The following is a 20,851-nucleotide window of genomic DNA, read 5'->3' on the forward strand; positions in this document are numbered from 1 at the left end:
TCAATGTTAAAGCCTGTTATTCATTGCAAACATTTATTACATTTTTTGATGCAAACAACAGCAAGTCCCACCCTTGTTGGAACAGCTCATCACTTAGTCATGAGGGAATGAAAGAGACATAGAGACGGGGACAGAAAAAGAATGTATTACGCGCAATTCCATTGTTTCCGTAAAAAAAAACAAAGGAAAAACTAACAAAACATGATAATCAGCTCTCAATGTAAATTTTGGCATCTTCTTCTCTCCCACTGTACTCTGGAGTAATGGTCATTAAAAATCAAAAGAACAAGGCATGCATAATAGTTTCTGGTAATGCACATAGATCGAAGGATACCACGGATAAGTACAAAATCCATGTACGATGTTCGTGTACATTTCATATACACATGGTCCCTTTCTTAGAGGTGTCTTAAGCCTAACTAAATGTTCCCACTATGGGATTGTGTACTTAATTTTCTACCCTTAGTGACTAGAATCACCCTGTAAAAAGGCCTGCGCTGCAAAATACACCCAGATGAACGATTAATGTCGACTACTACTTGGTGTTACAACCATCCCTATATACCTCCCTTCATCGCTTACTGCATGTTATTATCTATTATTCAAAGGTTTCATTTACTTAAATAGTTGTCTTTGCCTCAACTGACCACTGTGCTATCTACACGATTCCATAAAACCTTGCTGGGGTTATAGCCGGTAATTATTTTTTTATTAAAATTTGCCACCCATTGCATCTCTACCACCCCATGTGTCTTTATATATTTAAAAAAAAGGGAGCCCACAGTTCACCATTAAGAACTGTGCCCGCAAGATAGGAGTCTGGAACAATAGGTTTCCAGGTAGCCTAAAGAAATGGATCACTGTGATAAATGCACTGGTCCATTTATATAAATGGGTGAAACAGCCACATGTCTATAGGAGGGCTGTGAACGTGGCCACACATTTATTGAAATCTTGTAGGGAATAAAGAATAATAAAGCAAAACACGGTGATTGAAAACAATGTTGAATGATGACAATGATCTTTACTGTTAAAAAAAAAGTGTACTGCGATGTTTCTCTCTGTCACGGCTGAAACTGAGATGAAGAAGGGGGAAGAGGCGCCAGAGGTTTTTGATATTTGTACAGATTTACAGTTATAATGCGTCTATCATCACACTCAACAGATGGCAGGGAGGAAGAGAGAGGGCAGCAAACGACAATATAGAAAAGACTCATCCGTTTAAATTTGAACACCCTTTGCTGTGGAACCAATGCTATGTTACTCTCTTAAAACAGACAGAGATGACAATGTGTGTGTGTGTGTGTGTGTGTGTGTCATGTGTGCACATACAGGTATGAATGTTGTAAGTGCGGAACCAAGAGTTCGACCAATAAAAGTCTATTGGGATCAAGTTGTACTGGTTTCTCTGATGGTGGAGGCATTTGTTTAACCAAACATGGGGCTGAGTATGGTGGTACTGATGGCAACGTAGGGCATCTTGAGTGGTTGATTTTAGCGCCCCCTGGTGGTGGTGGTGTCGGTAGGTTTTCGGCTGTGTGGCTTCTTTAGTCGATGTACTGTGAGAGCCAGCGGAAGCCCTCGCCGTAGCCCTGCCTCTTCAACACACTGCACATGAACACCTCCAGTGGTCTTGTGTTCAGCTCTTTCATTGGAATGTTACCCTGAGAGAAAAGAAGGAAAACAAATACATTTCTTGAATATGTGAAATGGCTGATAACTTGTTCTTTGGCTCGACGAAGGGTAAAGACCGAAGCTCCTGCATGAAGACAGTATACTGTATGCTGAACTTGTGACATTTATTTAGGACTGGAGCGTATGAAATGGAGTTGGAAAATATTTCTCCTGGACTGTAAGCAGTCAGTTTTAAAACCATAACTGAAGTGGAGGGTATAGTACATACACTCACTGTGTTAATCTACAATGACATCATGCTTTACTATTACCTTTTTAACACCAAAACTACAGGGTATCGACAATGTTTATACCTATTGAAAGGCGACTGACTCTTTTCCCATTACAAGTAGATGAGTTTAAGATTTCTAAAATGAGGTTGACTGTAGTGTTTTGACATACGGCTCTTGTTTCTACTTACCTTTCCTGTCGTCTGTCCAAACAATCCAAAGAATTCCCTCAGGTTCTCCTCGCTGACGGCTTCTGATCTGTCAATTTTGTTTCCCAAGACCAGAATAGGCACATTTCCGATGGTCTCATCTGTCATTAATGCCTGGGAGGGGAGACAAGGTCCAATTAATGTTTGGACAAATATTGACCAAAAGATACAGAGGTTACATGTATTGTGATTGTTAGACGAATATTTAGTGTCTACTAGAACTTTTGTGGATAATTTGCTTGTATCGTAAAAATGTCTTAAGGAAGCTGGTTTTGCATTAAATGCTTTGACAAAAATATTTTGTTCAATATACATGTTTCCAGATACAACTGATGAGAAAACAACATACATTTCAAATTATTATACCCACTAACCCACTGCTATCACGCATCTCCTGGTACTATTACCATCAGTAAAGAAATAATTCACCAGTTGTGAATATTTGGAAATATTTTTAATACAGTGCGATGGTGACCGAGCAGATTGGAGGTACTTACAGTAAGTTCTGATTTTGATTCAGCCAATCTTGCGTGGTCCGCACAATCCACAAGGAAGACAATACCATTAATGGCAGGGAGGTAGTTTTTCCACACTCTGCGGGCTGTATGAACAAACACAAAGAAAACAAAAGCAAACATGAGTTCTGTCCCGTCTCCTTCAGTCCTGTGTTTTATTAGCAAGTGTGTTGATAGGAGGAATTATTTTGTAAGCAGTTTTTTTTCTCTTCATGTAACTTTTCACTTAATCTCAATAATGTTATCCCCCAATCTAATCAGTGGTAAAGTAGTGGTATCGGATCTTCACTAAGACATGTCCTGATAAAAAAACTGCCCCCTGTCCACACACCTTGTGCGTGGCCTCCCAGGTCAAAGGTGGTGAAGGTCATGCCGGCGATCGTCAGCTCTTCCGAGGCTAGAGGAGAGAAAGTGATCAACAAATGCTCTTTAAATATCTTTAAAAATTCCCTGATAAACAACATAGTGTATTTTCATGTGTAAAACACAAATTCATATAACAACAAAATACCCATTCAACAGGACTGTTTGAACAGGTTAATTTAAAAATGGATGAAAAGGCTTTGTGAATAATCAGGGTGGTTTTTTTCCTTCCACTGATGGCTTTCAATACATAACTGAGTGAAACTGGGTGTGTAATGTGCATGTGTGAGAGAGAATCCACTCACTTGGATGTAAAGTTGGCACATGCTGTCCCAATCTGTCATCTTTGAGCATGTGCAGTAGCGTCGTTTTGCCAGCATTGTCCAGGCCAAGAAAGACTAACTTGCCTGATTTCCTGTACAGTCCTGAAAAAAAGCATCTCAGAATTCAAGCCTCGACACTAGAAATCCTTTAGATGGGCTACATGATAAGACTGTCTTATATACTATTGTTTTGAATTAATATGATCATTTGGATTTTGATAGTTTTTCATGGTTTTAACAACACTTGTCAACTCCAGGTTAGACTTGTTCGCAGACATGTAGTAGTTTCACACATACAGAGTAGTGTCCTAGATGCACAATTGAAAATTAAGGTTTACTCTTTTTTGTAGAGGAACACCATTCAGCTATACTTTCAAATCTTACTTTTCTTCACGATAGGATCCTTTTTCATTTACAATTTAAGTTTTATATGAATTTTAGATAAATTACTATAAAATAATGATATAAGAAGAATACAAACAAATATTCTGAAAATGTATTTGTTTCCATAACACGTTAACAAAAGATCAGGCTCTTTTCTGCATTGTTTATTGTGTAAAATAATAGTGGATATATCTGCACATGAACGCAGATACAAAGAGTCTTTATAGTTTGAAGGGAAACTAACAGATTTTAGTCTGACTATCCGTTCGTACAGATCAGCACACGACAGGTGCAGGGTCCTTCCTGAACTTTGCTGAAGAGTTTAAAGTGCATTGAGTTTGACTCTCTGAGTCAGCCTGGATATCCAGTGGATTTGTAAACTTTCTGACTGAGTCAGCTTGAATAGATGATTACTCATAACAGCTCTATGCAACCTGTCTAACAGGGAGAACAGGAACCACTACGTCACAAGAGCAGCTCTGACATAAACTAAAGAGGAGCTAGTGAGGACAACATCTGGTGCACATAAGAGCTTCTAACTGATTTAAAATAAACACTTTTCCTGGAAAGCATTTTTTCCTTTAAGTGACAATAACTGAGACACAGAATTGTAAATAGCAAGTGATGCTTCAACGGGAACTAAACCAATGAGCCAGCTTGTGTTAGTGCTCCAACAAAGGAAGAAGAGGCCCAATCAAGACTCTGAAGCCTGTGATGGAGCTCCATGAATTTCTCACCTCGTGGACCTCATTAGAAGCTGATCAGTGTGAATTGTATGGCTGCACAATATTGGGAAAAGATGCGATACCGTAGTGGAATGTTACGATGACGATATACCTTTCGATAAATAAACAAATGCTCAGGTATACGGTGTTGAAGTCTTTCTGCGCACATCTCAGCTACAGCGCCACCAATTCCGGGGCAGACACCCAGGGAGCCATGCACATCTCAACTGAGTCTGCTTACAATGATCATTTAGGGTCTTTTCATACATGTTTAAACTGTTAAAAGGTTTTGTTTTACAGTTGTTACCCGCTCTGGCATTAAGATACTGCTCCTCTCTGTGTCTTTATCATTCACACTGGACAGGGCCTGTCAATGATCTTAGGATCTTTAATTTATTATTATCTAGTTATCCACAGTTCAATCAGTCTTTTGCAATACGTATCGCAACCATGTTGATATCGTGATGACGGTATATTTTAGATATAATGTTCAGCCCTCTGGATAGGATCCACTTCTTTGATTGTGCAATAACCTGTAGTGTTTTGTCTCACAAGTGGGTTTTAGCTGAGAAATCAACTTTGCTGAAGAGGTTTTATTGCCTAACATTTTGTATGTTGCTTTTAAAGCGTGGCGTCTGCTGAAGCATCAGGTGTTTGTTTTTCAGATTTGTGTCTGCAGGAACAAAGTAAACTAACACTTTTAGAGAAACTGCACCTTCCAATCCATTTCCTCCAAAACAAGAAAGGATGTCAAGGAACAAAGCCTACAATTGTTCCCAACAGTCTTAGCCCTGCATTGTGTTGTATTCCTGACAGACCAGTAGCTTTATCAATTAAAGGTCTACATGTGATCACTGAGGAAATTACTCAAATTACAAATACATTCGTAGTTTTACTTAAGACATTTAACATTAAATAATGACTTAACAAGCTAAAATTTAAAAAAAAAGCTAGTGTATCTATTCACCATTACTCACCTAAAAACTGTAGTACGTTATTGAATCCGCTATAAATCCAATCAAATATGAATGACATATCCGGAGCTGTTGAATCCTGAAAAATGACAAGTGGGAAAAAACAGAGGTAAGAAAACAAAGGCTGACACAGCACAAGCAGAACAATACATGGTGGAGAATTAAGAGTTTAAGTCAGAGCTGGTACTTTTACCCATTGCCCCTCTTTTAGTAAGCAGGCTTTCTGTGACATTATACTGCTTTTGTGTTCTCTTGAACAGAGATATTACTAATACTGCACAATGAAATGAGTGTTGGCTGTTGGAGAAGATTTGGAAAGTTTCTCTCTTACGCCCGAGCATGAACAAATATTTAAGCTTAAATTACATTACATGTCATTTGGCTGACGATTTTGTCCAAAGCGACTTACAATTAGTACACTCAACATATATGAGGGGCCATTTAGGGGTTTAGTATCTTGCCAAGGACACTTCAGCATGCATAGGGAAGAGTGGGATTTGAATAGGCAACCTTTGAACCGGCAACCTTCTGGTTGGAGAACCACCACTTTACCCCCTAGGCCACACCGCCCCAAATTGATTCACAAGACAGGATAGTCAGGTGAACATCTTATTTTAAAGTCTCACACACAGGACAAAATTTACAGTAAAAAACAAAATTGCTGTACATGTTGATTTGAATTACTTGAATTACTTGTGAAGAACCATTTGGATGAGAAGACAGAAATTGTAACCATACGTAGTATTTTCTTCCTAATTTTCAGGTTGAATTTTGTTTATTCGGTGGCACATTAAACAAAGACTAAAGTGTGGTTTAATATCTTAGTGACCCAGAGCCTTCAGGGAATAAATTACAAATAAATAAAACCCAATTAAAGTATCAGACAACAGGAGACAAATAATTAGATCATTAAGAACCAATCGGCACCTCTCAAAAAAAGTGTCAAGTCTTTCTATGAATACGAGTCCTGCAATGACTTATCAGACAGCTATTGACAAGTGGTGATAAGGACAATGACTGGCTCTCTACGGCGAATGATAAGCTTGTTCCAGTAGGAGTCTTTGGACAGGAGGACAGAACATGCAGAGCACTGATCACATCTGACAGCTCCTCAACATGAGTGTTTAATTCAAAACGAGCCATCTGCAAGGGACGTGGAAATAAGCCAGGTCTTAAGCCTTTCAGGATAAGCAAGTAAGATTGTTTTTCAATCAAAATAAAATGGATCAGAGATAGGATTGCTGTGAGTAGGTGAAATCAGATCCCCTCACCTGTTACACCTAACAGATTGTTACGGGCTTTTCTTTTGAACCCTAGTCAAGTTTTGTGGAAATCTGAGAAAATGGGTCAGAAAAAGCAAACTTCTTGTTTTTGTAAGCAGAAGTGACATGAAACCACATTGTTCGATCCGTCGAAGAAATAAATGCACACAAATGAATCAAATTTCTTCTTTGACAGCTAAAGACACACCAGAGAAAAGTAGGCATGTCCTGACCTCTATCCCTAGTTACGTAAAGTGCAAACAACTCCAGGACTAAAGTATAAAGTATCCAAAGGTCAAGACCACACAAATACAGCTGAGCTACACGTCAGCTATGCTCCAGTCCCACTGGCAACACTGTGGGCAGGCGTTACAGTCTGATGCTCCCACGTGTAGCATGATGCAGCTGTGAAGCAATTTTACAGTAACTGACAACAACTACCGGCATACGCAAATATGTACTACAAGCGTAACCAACCACATTAAAGAAAACAGTGTAGTGTATTTTACACCATCCTAGTGAATAAAATGAAAGAAACCAATATAATCCATCCATCCATTTTCTATACCGCTTTTCCTTTTAGGGTCATGGATGAGCTTTAGCCAAAATACGGCTCTAATGTAATTTGGAAATTTTTCAAGCAAAGAATGTTTGACATTTTTGTTGAAATGTTATCAAAATTGATTAATTAATAAACCATTGTTGCTCTGCAGTAAAATGACAGTGATAAAAAGGTGAGACCTACATTTTTGGTTGTCGGGTTAGGATTAGAGTTGAACTTGAACTAGAGTTGAAGCAAACAAACCATTCTCTGTAAATATATCAGAGATATTGAGCATTGATGAAGTGCACTTGATAAAAATCCACAAAGCCAATTTTGATGACAACTTGACCTTACTGATAAATCCACCTTCTTAACTAATTCCCCAGTGTCTGAAGAAACGTGTCTTTCACTAGAATGACAATGACATCCTGTTGACATTTTAATGGTATTTATTTAAGCGCCATCGCGGCCACTTCAAACTGATGTTTAGCTCATAAATTATAATTAAGACATTTCCTTCCTTGAGGAGAAACTGTCTCTGTTGATCCTCAGGCTCTCGCGACTGGCTCCACAACACAGTCAAGAGACCTGGAGCAGTTTGGGTGGACTGACACATCAGTCCGGTTCACACAACCACTGTCAACGTAGCAGTGAAGTTAGCCAACTTTTACGCTAGCGGCTAACATTTCATGGATCGTTGATCTCCGCCGGGATTCGCGTCAGGAAAACAAGCGCAAAAGGCCCAAATAGCGGAATAATTACAGTGAACTAAAAGTAAGTTGTGTTTAAGTAAGTCAATTTCGTGTAAAGCCTGGGCGAGGCCGACTAACGGGAGGGCTAGTAGGAAGCCACTAGCTACGTGTCATAATCTTAGAGAGGCGACGTTGCATCGAGTGGTTTCTGACTACGTCGGCTAATTAGCGGTTAGCTGGAGAAATGCTCAACCGTTAAAACAACAGAGTCGCGTGGTGATGAGGGCGATATTTGTCTTCCACTGATAAATACGGATGAAAGTAAAACACACACCAGTGGCTCGATAGCTAACATCAATCTAAAGGCTCTTAGATAATATCCGAGTTAGCCAGCTGGGTGTTAGCAATGCTAACGTAGCATCGTTAGCAGCCGGGGTTGTTCTAGACGCCGACCGCTCACATTAAGACTTTTTTCCCCCAGGTTATCAGGAGAAAATGTTCGAGAACACTTACCTGTTGTTTAGGTGCAGACTAATTTAATGTGTGTGTTCGCTTCTCGACACATGTAAGTTGGTCTCCCGGTCGGAAAAGGAGGGCCTGAGAGCTGCCAGGTCTTCCTCTGCTTTTTCGTGTTTTGTTACTGAGCCACGAAGCTGCAATGGCTGAGCAACTACTCCCAAAACTCTGCCCTGCCGCTTCCGGTTGATGTTTCACACTCACCCCTCCGATCGTGCAACTGCCTTACACAGGGGATCTTAGGTTCCTATCTTATTATTATATTTGTATTTATTTAGTCTCTTATTTCCTTTAGTGTTTACACTTTACGCAGTCATCATCAGCTCTGTACCTTTTACAGAATGGTCCATTGTTTAGCTTAGTTTTAAAGTAAACATGTGCAACATAGGGTGTTTCTTTTATATAGGTTTGAGGGGAAAAAACAATATTATTAATAAGAAAAAATGAATAATAGTATCGAAAGAAATAATAATCTTATAATAGTATTAATAACAACAATGTTAGTATTATTAAAATGAATAATAGTATCGAATGAAATTATGATAATGATATTGATGATGATGATATACATGGTATATATTTATATACATATGTGAACCAACATTTATATACATACATACATAGTTATTTAGTGAATCAAAAACATACCTATGTATTTTAACAATTCCATCACAACACACCAAATTTATTATTTATTTTATTTCTAAGTTTATTTATTTCATTGACCAAACAAAATAATTTAATCTTGAAAGACAATGGACAGAAAGAGGAATAATCTCATGGGATCCTCCCCACAATATATTAATTAACAAAGCAAATAATTCAATAATATTGACCAAATATTAATATTAAAATTATATTAAAAAAATTGTGGTTAATTGTGAATTCTGGTCCTGAAGCGGGCCAAAAAATCACCTCATATTGTTACCGGTACGCCTGTAAAGTCAGGAGCACCGGAGGAAATGCCACGTGTACACACTGCGCATGCCCGACAGTTTGTACGCTGATCCTGCTGGGTGATCCCAACTTCCGGCGAAAGAAGAGAAGTGTCTTACACGATTACTGTGACGAGGCCTCACCCGTAGCTCGTCCAACGGGATTTCGGTTCAGGAGCTATGGCCCTGTGATCAATAGCAACTTAGCTCGTCAACTTTTTTGTTTTAAATAAAAGAAAGGAATAAACGTCGCTGTGAACGACGCTTTGACTAAACGCCACAACGCCAGAGCCACAGGTTTGAACGTCACCCCCGCGACTGCCAGCTAGTTAGCTAGCTAAAGACGCAGCTAGCTATTTAGCGAACCCAGCACCTCTAAATTAGCTCCCGGTGTCCGTTTCAAGATGTCAACTGCGGGGTTCAACTCTCAGAACGGGACAGGGACGGGGCAGGCATATGCGAACGGTGAGTGACGTTTTCAATTAAATGAAATTTAAAACGAGGCGAAGGAGCAAACGGCGTAACAAGCTAAGGGTGTTAGCGGGTGTTGGATACTGTCCCTGCGGCTATTCGCTAACTGCTTTGCTCTGTAACTTAAAGTAGCCGAGCAGGAGCGAGCTGTCAGGCGGAGTCATACTGGGATCGCCTCGGTTAATCTTGACCCGTGTTGCCCTGTTGACTTAAGATGACTAAAATAGTGGCTGCCGTTAAAGTAAGCTAAGTACAGCTAACCTGCTCACAAACTAGCCACTCTTTATTAGCCGTTTTTTGGTTTACGGTGGTCGTCACTAACATGTTGACGAACCAAACGGTAAACATGCATCAGGTGGTAAAATCGAACATTAGGGTGATTATCAGACTGTTAGCATTTGTATTATTGTGTCAAGCTAACCGGCTAGCCTGTCGTTTCCTGTCACATTTAAACTTACGAACTTTGACTTTTGTCTCCTCAGGAAAATTTGTTGTGTCGTTACATCGCTCGTGACTTATCGCAATGGTGTTATAATAAGTCCTCTCGTGGTCTTGCAATAAGGATTTTCTAGAAGGTTAAACAGCTGGTGTTCGTTTTACTGTACATGTGGCAGATTGGGGATGATCCAGATAAGTTGCTGCAGTGTTGTGTCCTCCATCCTCCAATACTAAAATATCCAACTTTGGCATTACTGCAACATGTCTAACTGGTTCCCATGAACACAATCTGTGGCATCTATGATACAAGTGTAAAGATTCTGTTATATTGTACAGTGCACATGAAGCAACTGCAGCTCACGTTCATTGTGCATCCCTTGTTCTTCTCAAGCAGTAGATAAACGTGAGTCTCATGTTCCAGCGGTTCACTACATCTACCCTTATCTTTGTCTTATCCACTTTGATTGAGATGTCACTAAGTGATGCTAGCCCACATCTGATTAATCACTAACCAAGGAATTTGTCTGACAAACTGAATTAATCATGAATACATGCAATTAAATGTCATTGGTGATGGTTTAGACCTTTTATCTTGTTTTATTGATGAAGCAAAACAGAAATGAAGACCCGTGGAAGATGCTGTGAAAGGACAGACATCCGGGAGAAGTACATATAAACTACAGCGGGAAAGAATAACTTGACAGCTAGTTAGTTGTTGTCACAGACAATTTGACAGAAAGGAAGAAAGAAATAGAGATAATGAAACAGAAGAGAGAAAAACCATGCAGCTATATTTGTAGGTATATGAACACATCAAATAAAGCAGTCATGAGAAAGTCATCAGCAAGTTTCATAGACTGAACACAACTGTAGTTAAACTAGTTACTATAAGCCCGCTAATCCTCACACTTAGTGTAGGCTCTTCCTCGACTTATGTTTTCTGCCATATTCTTCCAAAGACTACAATAGTATAAGCTTCCTCAGATGACTTAAGTATGTACTCTCAATAGCAGGATGTCAGTCTGCCCTGCCCAAAGTCCAATGCTATTTCATTAAGTGTTTAATAATAGAAGAATACAGACAGCTTTACTGGCAGCAATTAAAATGTTCAAAATGTCTTTTTTTTAATCATTTAAGTATCGCACTATAAATCTATATTAGCTGGAGTTTATGTTCTACTGACAGACATTAGGCAAATGCTCTCTGCTTGATCTTTTTCCCTTTAATTCCAACTTTAATCGCGACTTACCTTGCACTGGGCTGAATTTGTTATGGCTGACTGGGCTGATCCCATATCTGTTCTTTTCTTACTGGATGGGATCTGTAAATGACAAGGAGCTTCAGTTCTTACAATTCCCTTGCTCACAGGGAGGACAAAGATTTACATGGGATTATGTGTCTTAATCCATTTTTGCTCACTGATAAGAGTTGTTTTCTAATCCCCTTTCACTCCACTGATTTAGCTTTTCTTCCATTTATGTAGCGTTACCGATAACTGATTATTATTACATGGCTGATACAGATAATAATTTCATGTTTCTTAAAAAGAAGTTCAGAGCGTTTAGTTTATTCACACTTAGGGTTGCAAAATTCCGGGAATATTCAAAGTTGGAAACTTTCCAAATTGTGTGGGTAATTTATACTTATTGTATTTACCTTGTCATATACAGACATAAATATAAACATTTGTTTTGTCATAGGCTGATTTGAGCCCTGAGGAAACTTTGGGCACTTGACTATATGCTTCTGCATCTTTGTGTCATTCTTAACAAAGGTCTTTGCATCGTATGTGCAAATGTACACAGCCTTTCCTTCTACATTGGCTGGGGTGAAATGTCTCCACACATGAGATAGTGCACGTGGAATTTTTCTGTAGAATAAGATGAGAAAAAAGCTTGTAAAAAATCACTAATGCAATGCCAGAGATATAAATAGTTGGCCAAACAATTGGAATCGTCTTTAAAGATATTTTACAATTGATGGATAAATGAATAGAAAGAGGCTAGATGGACAGCTGAACAATCCTCAATCAGCATATTAATATATTTCCCCCAGGAATATCATCGAAACTTACCTGACTAATCCTGCACACTACAGCAGGTCTCAATAGATCTGCTCTAGTGTGCAGGATGCTGGGAATTATCTGCGCATGTGATGGAGAAATGCACAGTGCATGGTTGAAATTCAACACGCAGCGTGTGCTGCATTCCTTACATCTTTAAAATACAGTTTTGAATGATGTTTTTAATGCTCAGCGTTTAATTATCGTATATATTTTTTTTTTCAAAATTCCCGAGCTGAATATTCCCATGGCAAGTTTCCGGAAAGTTTCCGTAAACTTGCATATCTGCAGAAAAAGACCAGATGTTAATCAGATAAATACATGCACATTAGGTGACATAAATATACATATGGAAATACTGTAATGTACATATGGTAATTAAGTGAAGTGTCCACTTGTTGCACATTGTTTCAGTGCAAAGTAATAATGAAAATATAATAGCCTACAGTAATATCATTTAATTTTGAAATGCAGTTCAAAAAACACAATTACTAAGTAATATGAGGACACAAAACTTAAGAGAAAAATTAACCTCTTTACCTTGTTCTCCTTGATCTTTAGGGAAACCAAGTGTGGGTCGCCCAAGCCCTCATCTACATTATGTGCTGACTAGTCAACTTCTTTTTCCATGTAGATGGGATTTGTTTGGCTTTCAAAAAAAATCTTATAAAAGTTTAACTAACCACTAAAACATTTTTCAGATGAAAACCAATATATCTGAATATTTAGTAGAGAAAATATTTGTTTGGGAATTCTGCTGTATTAAAATACAGTAAATACGGGCATAGAAAGTAGAAAAGAATAAAACAGATGTGAAGAAATTACACCATAACTGTACACAGCGTCTCAACCATCCATGCACTGGAACAATAACTTTGAAACCTTTTTTAATTTAGCTGTTGGCAAGATCTTGTTCCATAGATCTGGGTATTTGCATGCGGCATTTGATGTATGAGGCGGGTGAGATTCGCCTAAAACGCCTGTCTGAGGAGTACTCAAAGTAAATTGAAAGCTCTTCTAAAAGTCACTTATTTGGACAAGGAATCTGTAACACTGTTCATCTGTCTGGAAGGCTAATGGCTTGACTTTTAGCCTTACAGAAATGGCCCTGCTCAAGCATGAGAAGAGCGTAACCTAGAAAAATACAACCCTTGTGCACTTTTTGGCATCTGGTATATAAGATTGAGTCCAAAAGCTTTTTTTTCCTCAACACAGTGATAGCACTGCTAGTGATTGGTTTGAAGGAAAGATGTTCAAAGCTGACGTGTAAAGTTACCCTAATAGTTTTAGAAACTAGAAAATAATTTCCCTATATTTTTCTTCTGTTTGTCTTTAGGTCCTTCACAGAATCCAGTTGCCATGCAGCAGCTCCCAGGGGTCAACTATGGTATGACCCACCAACCAATCTACAATCCAATGCAGTCCAAAGCTCCCGTTCCCCCCGGCCCTGGACTTTACCCCTCTGGGGCATATCAGCCTATTCCCCCCGTCAGCTCCTACCAGCCTGGCCAACCACCCACTTCCTACCCAGCTCCCCTAGGCCAGCCATTGTTGACCAGGCCTCTAATGGGTGTTCCTCCATCACATACCCCCCCTCAGTCTGCCAGCCCTGGTCCCAGGCCGTCCCTTGCACGGGCCACACCGCCCCCTCCTGCAGCATCCTCTAGTAGCTACTATCCAAACCCCCAGCTGCTGCAGCCCATGGCTCCATCATGGCAGTACAACACTGGTCCCCCACCAATGGGGCCACCCACTTCCACAAGCACGCCTCCCCGAGGGCCTGTGGCAAATCACGTGAACCAATCTTCAAGTTCACCAGTGCAACCTTCCCCACTGCCATCAGCAGCATACAGCTCAGGCCCCGGGATGCCCCCTACCAGCCTGCAAGGATACAACCAGCCAGGTAGGAGCACCAAAGCACCACTGAAAGCCAAACTTGTTACACTAGCTGTAAATGCACAATTCAATGGAAAAGAATAATGACATGGAGATGTGTCAACACTTCACAGTTGTAGTAACTGAGAAGCTAGTAATGCAGCCACTCCCTAGGTCAAATCGATAAAACGATGAATCATCCTTCATACCAGTGAACTTTAGCCAATTCATCTTGATGCGCCTCAACTCTTTATCACTTCATTTAAATGCATAAACTAAACATAGATGATATATTTCTAAATATCCACCTTGACCCATTTCGATCAATTTATTATAGTGCTATGAGTGTCTTTTCTTCTTTAAGGGACTTGCTGCAGATATTCATATCTAGAATGCTGATGTGTTGGAGCTGGACATTGCCCTCTGCTCCGCCACTCCACATGTTGGCTGGCTTCTGCCCCTATCTCCCTCCCAGAAACTCTTATGACACTAAACTTGTACAAAGTCCAGATAATAATTTTATTGTTTCCAGAGTGCTTTAAAGTAGTAGTATGATACAGCTTTTTATGAATGAATCCAATGTCAATTTTAGCTTCTGGTTGTATTGTTGAGAAATAATTGTTTCAACTAATGAAATTAGCAAAATAATCAAGACTATATCTTAGGTAATTAAAGCATCATGATGGATGTATGTTTAATTTAAGGGTTTAAAAGTCAGGTTCCCCTGTGAAGTAGTTTGCTCTTAGTGTCAGAGCAAAAGACCAGTTGTAGTCATCATTGTGTTCTCTGAAGGATCTGGCTTTGCTCAGTGATATGAGCCTGATAGAAGTTGGTTGTGTAATCTGGTACCACAGAGTCCTGATTGATTTGTCATAGCATTTTTTTAGGTAACCTTGATTTTGTGTGTGTGTGTGTGTGTGCGTGTGCGTGTGCGTGCGCGCGCGCGCGTGTGTGAACTATCGTAAGAGCATTACTTCCCCAATAGAAGCAGGGGTCACAAGACTGCCTCAGTCTGTGTGCTACCAGCATATCCCATGATATGGTGTTCCCTAAAATTGTAGATGTTAGTCCAGAGAGCCAATTTTTTGTTGTGTTTGGCAGTTACCATTTTGTGTCACTGTTGTAAGAAAGATCAACCTGTGTATTTTAATACACCATGCCTGCAGGCTTCCCTGTATATACACAAGAGTGAACATGCTTCTGTCCAGATACCTTTGACCTGACTGGCTTGTAGATATTGACGTGGCTGTCACTGTTCTCACATTAGTTGGCTATGGGTCAGCAGTGTCATCAGCTGTTGTCACCTCCAGTCAGAGCTTCTAATGTTTCAGCAACACTTTGATGCTTGATATCGGTCTTTTACATGATATGTGGCAACACCACAGGGAGCTCTTGTTTTACACGACACAAACGTTTAACATAATTTTAGATGTCGTAACTCTTCCTGAGTTACTTCACTAACTGCCCAGTCTTACCAGAGAGGATGGTGGTGAATGTCACCAAAATTATGGCTGAAGCAATAAGTCAATTTATAATAAATGATTCAGAAACTTTAGTAATAGATAACTTAGAATTTCTGCTTTTTCCCTCTGGTAAGGTGAGATTAACATTATTTGCAAATTTCTAACATTTTATACACTGTGATTAACACATTTCTTATTAAAAAAGAAATCATTATATGTCTCCCTATATTAAATACATGTATATAAATTGTTAAGCCCTAATAAGGTCTTTCTCATCAGGTATTGCTCCTCCACAAATGAATCCCATGGCTTCCCACACATACCATCCAAGCAGGCCTCCCTATGGGCCCCCAACTTCAGGACAACCAATTTCAGGGCCCCCACCCACAGGTCCACCACCTTCAGGACTCCCACCTACAGGCCCACCACCCTCCATGAAACCGACACCACTTCCCACCGGACCCCCAGTGGCCAATGTCACACCTCCCCCACCCAGATCTGATGGTAAATTCTTTCTTTATTCTTGATGGATTTAATTTAGCTTCGTCTTCACATAACAGTTTGTATACTTTGTGCATTAATTTCCATTTTTTGGTTTGTAGCTTTGTAGAAATGTTGCAGGTCAAACTCAGAGCAAACTTTTTATTTTCGTAATTTAGGAAATTATTGTTATATGCAATGTTAATAAGATGACAAAACATATTGTGTGTGTGGTGAGAGCTTTGCTTGGACGATCATGAAATTATGACCTTGGGCCAGGAGCTCGTCATTTTTAAAAGCCCGCCATTTTTTCTGATCACTTTGCGTTGTTTCCCTCCCTCCCCTCCTTCCTCTACATGCCAGCTCAGTGCGGGGCGACTTTTAACAGCACTCAGTCCCCCACTGAGCCCGACTGCCAGCAGGGGGATATTGAATGTCCAGGTGTGGCCAAATCTGTCTGTAGATATTAGATGCTGTGTCGGTGCCGTGGTGCCCATTCTTTCCTCTCCGTGCTGATGTCGCATTGTAACCAAGGATGCACTAATTCTTTTTTTTTTTTTATTCACTTAAAGCAGATATGAAGTTCTGCAGAATCAGATGATACTAAATTCAAGTCTATTATTTTAAAGGACAAAGCAGAAAATAATGAGTTAACTGATATTATGTTTTTTGATCTCTAAAACCTAGAGTTACATAAGTGGTGTTGGGGCCACTTCATCCCAGTATCAGTGCATCCTTGGACACATGCAGTTCTTGTTCGTAGTTTATTTGTCTTTCCTTCATCCACTCTTACCCTATTTCCCATATGACCTCTGAATAAACATCCTACAAGATCCAAAGTACAGTACCATCAAACCCAACACATCAGTTCCCATCATCAGTGTGTCACCTCGTATCTTGCACCGTAGTTCCTTCTATTTGACATCTAGCCCCTGTGGTAGGGACATGGGACAAAAATCAATTATTCATATCTCATCTGTGTTTTCTTTGAAACAGGAGCTATGGCTGGCAATGGTCCCCAACCATCAAACAGCTATAATCATGTTGACAACCAAATGGGTAAGGACATTTTCTGTCACACACACACACACACACAGATACTACATTTCTGTGTTCACAAAGTGGATTTCATAGTAGTTACACTTGTAGTTGATGGGTAAATTGTCCTTTTGTTTCACATCAGATTTTGGAGGATGCAAAGCATTTCTTTATTTTATTTCAGAATCTTTTTCATCATATCTTCTCAGTACTATTGTCAAATGACCCATTGTCCTGATTTGTATGTTACATAAAATTGCAGTGACAGACTATCATAGGTTAATAACACCACCAGAGCCACATCAGTATGAATTATTTTCATAGAATTTAAAGATGCACTTTTTCAGGAATCCCTGCTATTCAATAGGTTACATTTCTCATATTAATGGAACTTTCTTCATGGAACAGCTGGTCCTCCCCAGCACGGACCACCTGGTCGGCACTTGGGCCACTACCCCTCCCTCCCCCCTGGGTACCAGAACACACCGGGACCACACAAATCCCCCTCCCCCATGCACCCTGCGATGCAAAGCGCCACACAGCCTTACACTCAGTCATCTCAGCAATACCAGCAGGTGAGAAGGAAGCAACAGCCTGGTACTACAGAGCATTTGGCATGAACTGCTCTCTTATGCATTTGCTTTTCATCTTGTACACTTGCAAAACCCTCACATGTATGTGGACTATAGAAGCGTTAAGTTGTCATTGAGACACAGCTGCATTTGTATGTATATGAAGATTATTTACCCTCATAGAAGCAAAGTTGACTTGATGAGGAGCAGTTACTTCTACAGTATGAAGCACATACAGTTTAGTTTTTTCTATTTATGCAACACACTTATTGTTGTTTAATGGACAATAAGTAAATAATACTTTTAACCATTGATTTGCGGATATATCTGACTCATGTCAAACCCTTAACACTTTAAGTGTTCACACTTGGAGGCTGGGATATCAGCAGAGATCTACAGTCGGCCATCAAGGCTCAGTGGCTTGGCAGTTATATGTTTTCAGTAAATAAATGGACTGAAAGTTGTTTCCCCCTCTCCCAGCCACCTGGTGGCCCAGGGCCAGCCCAACTGAGCCCGTCCATGGCAGCCATGAGCCTCCAGTCCAGTACCCCTGAGGCACTAAGAGTGGTCAACCTGCTGCAGGAGAGGAACCTGCTGCCACCAAGCCCGACTCCTCCCCCGACCCCCTGCTTGCCCCAGGACCTGCAGAAGATTAACTGCAACCCAGAGTAAGTCATGGTGGACTAACGGCAACAGTATGCATCTATCTGAAATAACTTTATGTTATAATGTTATTCTTTAAAAATGATATTACTGTGATGTTTAGTATTTACAGTTTATTTTGTCATAACCATGAATTAGCCCATGGTGACGTAGTTCGGAGACTACATTTTAAAACATTGCATGGGGAAATTTGATTCGATATGATCAAATAAATGTTCATCCATTAACTAAACCAAGTCACACCCAGATACCATGCTGGTACCTGCGAATCACCTGAGACAACATCTCTCTTTATGCTTGTCAAGTGCTTTGACCCTCTGTCTTTGTGTCTCCAGGGTTTTCCGTTCTACGCTGACCAGCATCCCTCAGACACAGTCGTTGCTCAATAAAGCCAAGATGCCGCTGGGCTTGCTGCTCCACCCATTCAAAGACCTCACGGTAAAACATAAGTCCAATGCACACACATCAGTTAATACTTGGAAATCAACTTAGATAACCTTGTTAATGTCAGTTCTGTATAATAACCCTATTTAGTAGATGTCATGTTAATGTGAATTAATATGTGAAGGATTATGGTACGAGGAGTGATGATTAGTATGTTATCCTCAAGAAAGTTTGATGAATAAGTTTAAATATCATGTACAACCTCATCAATTGTTTTTCAGATATTTCAATTCAATGACTACATCTGACTTATTGATTTAAATACTGACATTTAATTAGCCTTCGGGCAAAATTTGTCAGTATGAGTGTGTCTGTCTTTAATTGAGAACAGACCACAGTAATGTTGCAAAACATTAACAAGAAAGTCTTTATTGAATTTCCAATAACTGTGAACTGCAAACAAGAAGCTTCTCACACAGAGGTTTGTTTTGTTTTGTAATTTTATTGTTGCAGCAACTTCCTGTGGTGACTTCCAGCACCATCGTCAGATGTCGGTCCTGCAGGACCTACATTAACCCGTTTGTCACCTTCCTTGACCAGAGGAGGTGGACGTGCAACCTGTGTAATCGGGTCAATGATGGTAAGAGGGGGAAAGGGTTGATGTGTTTCGTATAACATAAAAACTAAATTTTTCTAGGTGGAGTAGAAGCTGCAAAATTAATAAAAAGATTTTAAATGGATACAATTATTTTTAAATAATGCATTCTATTACACACAAAGTGCACAGTCCAATATCTAACACTGAAATCTTACCGGGTCTTGTGTGTCTGACTGTAGTTCCAGAAGAGTTTATGTACAACCCAGTCAGCAGATCGTATGGAGAACCACACAAAAGGCCTGAGGTCCAGAACGCCACTATTGAGTTCATTGCTCCTTCAGAGTATATGGTGAGTATTTAGCTGGCTCATATTCTTCTACGCATTGTCTTGACATCTGAATGTGTGGGATTGAGAGTGTTTTTGTTGTTTTTTCCCCCTCATGTTATAAAACCTGTTTGACCTGATTTTGTCCAGCTGAGGCCACCGCAGCCGGCTGTTTACCTCTTTGTTCTGGACGTATCCCACAATGCAGTGGAGACAGGCTACCTGAATGTGTTCTGTCAGTTGCTGCTGGAAAACATCAACACGTATGTACAATATCAAATTTCCAGTTTTATATTAACCGGTGTATTCGTGGTTGTTCATGAACACAATTATGAATGTATTCCTTTATCCTCTCAGCAGTGGGATAGCATGTAATTTCTACCAGAAACTGGGGAAAATATTTTTTAATTATTGCCATAAAGTAAAGCTATTTAACAAAGCAGAAGCAGGATGACGTCTCACTGCAACGTTTATGTGAGGCTTTAAAATTAAGATGAAGGTAGTTAAAGCACTAGATTTATCTAAGGTTGTGTGTTTATGTGGCCTAGGCTTCCTGGAGACTCGCGGACGAAGGTAGGCTTCATCACCTTCGACAGCACCATCCACTTCTACAATCTTCAGGAGGGACTTTCTCAGCCTCAGATGCTCATCGTGTCTGACATCGAAGGTGAGACGTGGCTAACTGGATAGACCTGGTAAGCCCAAACGAGTAGTGCGGGTGAACTGGGAACGTCTGGAGGAGGCCCCCGTCCTAGGTATCTTCAACTCACACCTCCGGCGGAGTTTTTCTGGCATTCCTGTGGAGGTTGGGGGCATTGAGCCGGAGTGGGCGGTGTTCAAAGCCTCCATTGCTGAAGCTGCGGCGGCTAGCTGTGGCCTCAGGGTCTTAGGCTCCTCAAGGGGCGGTAACCCTCGGACACCGTGGTGGACACCGGTGGTCAGGGAAGCCGTCCGATTGAAGAAGGAGGCCTTCCGGGATATGATATCCTGGAGGACTCCTGACTCGGTTGCAGGGTACCGACAGGCCCGAAGGGCTGCAGCTGCTGCCGTGTCGGAGGCTAAGCAGCGGGTGTGGGAGAAGTTCGGAGAGGTCATGGAGAAGGACTTTCGGTCGGCACCAAAGTGTTTCTGGAAGA

General features: G+C 40.3%; 2 protein-coding genes across 4 annotated transcripts in view; one reads left to right on the forward strand and one right to left on the reverse strand.

The window, feature by feature from the left end:
• On the reverse strand, window positions 1-8,586 carry sar1b (secretion associated, Ras related GTPase 1B). Of its 2 annotated transcripts, XM_062406825.1 has the most exons (8): window positions 8,409-8,586; window positions 6,669-6,731; window positions 5,401-5,476; window positions 3,297-3,416; window positions 2,960-3,025; window positions 2,611-2,714; window positions 2,096-2,227; window positions 1-1,664 (listed from the first exon to the last, which is right to left on the reverse strand). In XM_062406825.1, exons 3-8 carry the CDS (start codon window positions 5,456-5,458, stop codon window positions 1,548-1,550), a joined length of 597 nt encoding a protein of 198 aa, XP_062262809.1. In that variant the 5' UTR covers window positions 5,459-5,476; window positions 6,669-6,731; window positions 8,409-8,586; the 3' UTR covers window positions 1-1,547. The 2 variants fall into 2 exon arrangements, with proteins under 2 accessions (XP_062262809.1, XP_062262808.1); XM_062406824.1 differs by lacking the exon at window positions 6,669-6,731 and having other exon boundaries at window positions 8,409-8,585.
• Window positions 7,830-20,851, forward strand: part of sec24a (SEC24 homolog A, COPII coat complex component) — a 21,689-nt gene continuing 8,667 nt past the window's right edge. Inside the window, exons 1-11 of one of the 2 annotated variants that reach the window (XM_062406823.1) lie at window positions 7,830-7,977; window positions 13,654-14,220; window positions 15,935-16,159; window positions 17,132-17,194; window positions 17,582-17,748; window positions 18,226-18,413; window positions 18,744-18,846; window positions 19,306-19,432; window positions 19,630-19,739; window positions 19,866-19,978; window positions 20,264-20,382. In XM_062406823.1, the coding sequence (XP_062262807.1) occupies window positions 13,677-14,220; window positions 15,935-16,159; window positions 17,132-17,194; window positions 17,582-17,748; window positions 18,226-18,413; window positions 18,744-18,846; window positions 19,306-19,432; window positions 19,630-19,739; window positions 19,866-19,978; window positions 20,264-20,382 (1,759 nt within the window). In that variant the 5' untranslated portion in view covers window positions 7,830-7,977; window positions 13,654-13,676. Of the gene's footprint in view, window positions 7,978-9,421; window positions 9,812-13,653; window positions 14,221-15,934; window positions 16,160-17,131; window positions 17,195-17,581; window positions 17,749-18,225; window positions 18,414-18,743; window positions 18,847-19,305; window positions 19,433-19,629; window positions 19,740-19,865; window positions 19,979-20,263; window positions 20,383-20,851 lie in introns of those variants that run through there. The other variant, XM_062406821.1, reaches the window with a different exon arrangement.

Source organism: Platichthys flesus, chromosome 15 (genome assembly GCF_949316205.1).
Source record: "Platichthys flesus chromosome 15, fPlaFle2.1, whole genome shotgun sequence".
Lineage (NCBI taxonomy): Eukaryota > Metazoa > Chordata > Actinopteri > Pleuronectiformes > Pleuronectidae > Platichthys > Platichthys flesus.

Bases quoted from the DNA above. Each gene is read 5' to 3' on its own strand.
- sar1b (XM_062406825.1), bottom strand. From the start codon at position 5,458: ATGTCATTCATATTTGATTGGATTTATAGCGGATTCAATAACGTACTA. The intron at 2,715-2,959 runs GTGTGTGGACAG...TTGTTCATACAG, and splicing joins CCTGGGAGGCCACGCACAAG to CCCGCAGAGTGTGGAAAAAC. The intron at 2,228-2,610 runs GTAAGTACCTCC...CTCCCCTCCCAG, and splicing joins AATCAAAATCAGAACTTACT to GCATTAATGACAGATGAGAC.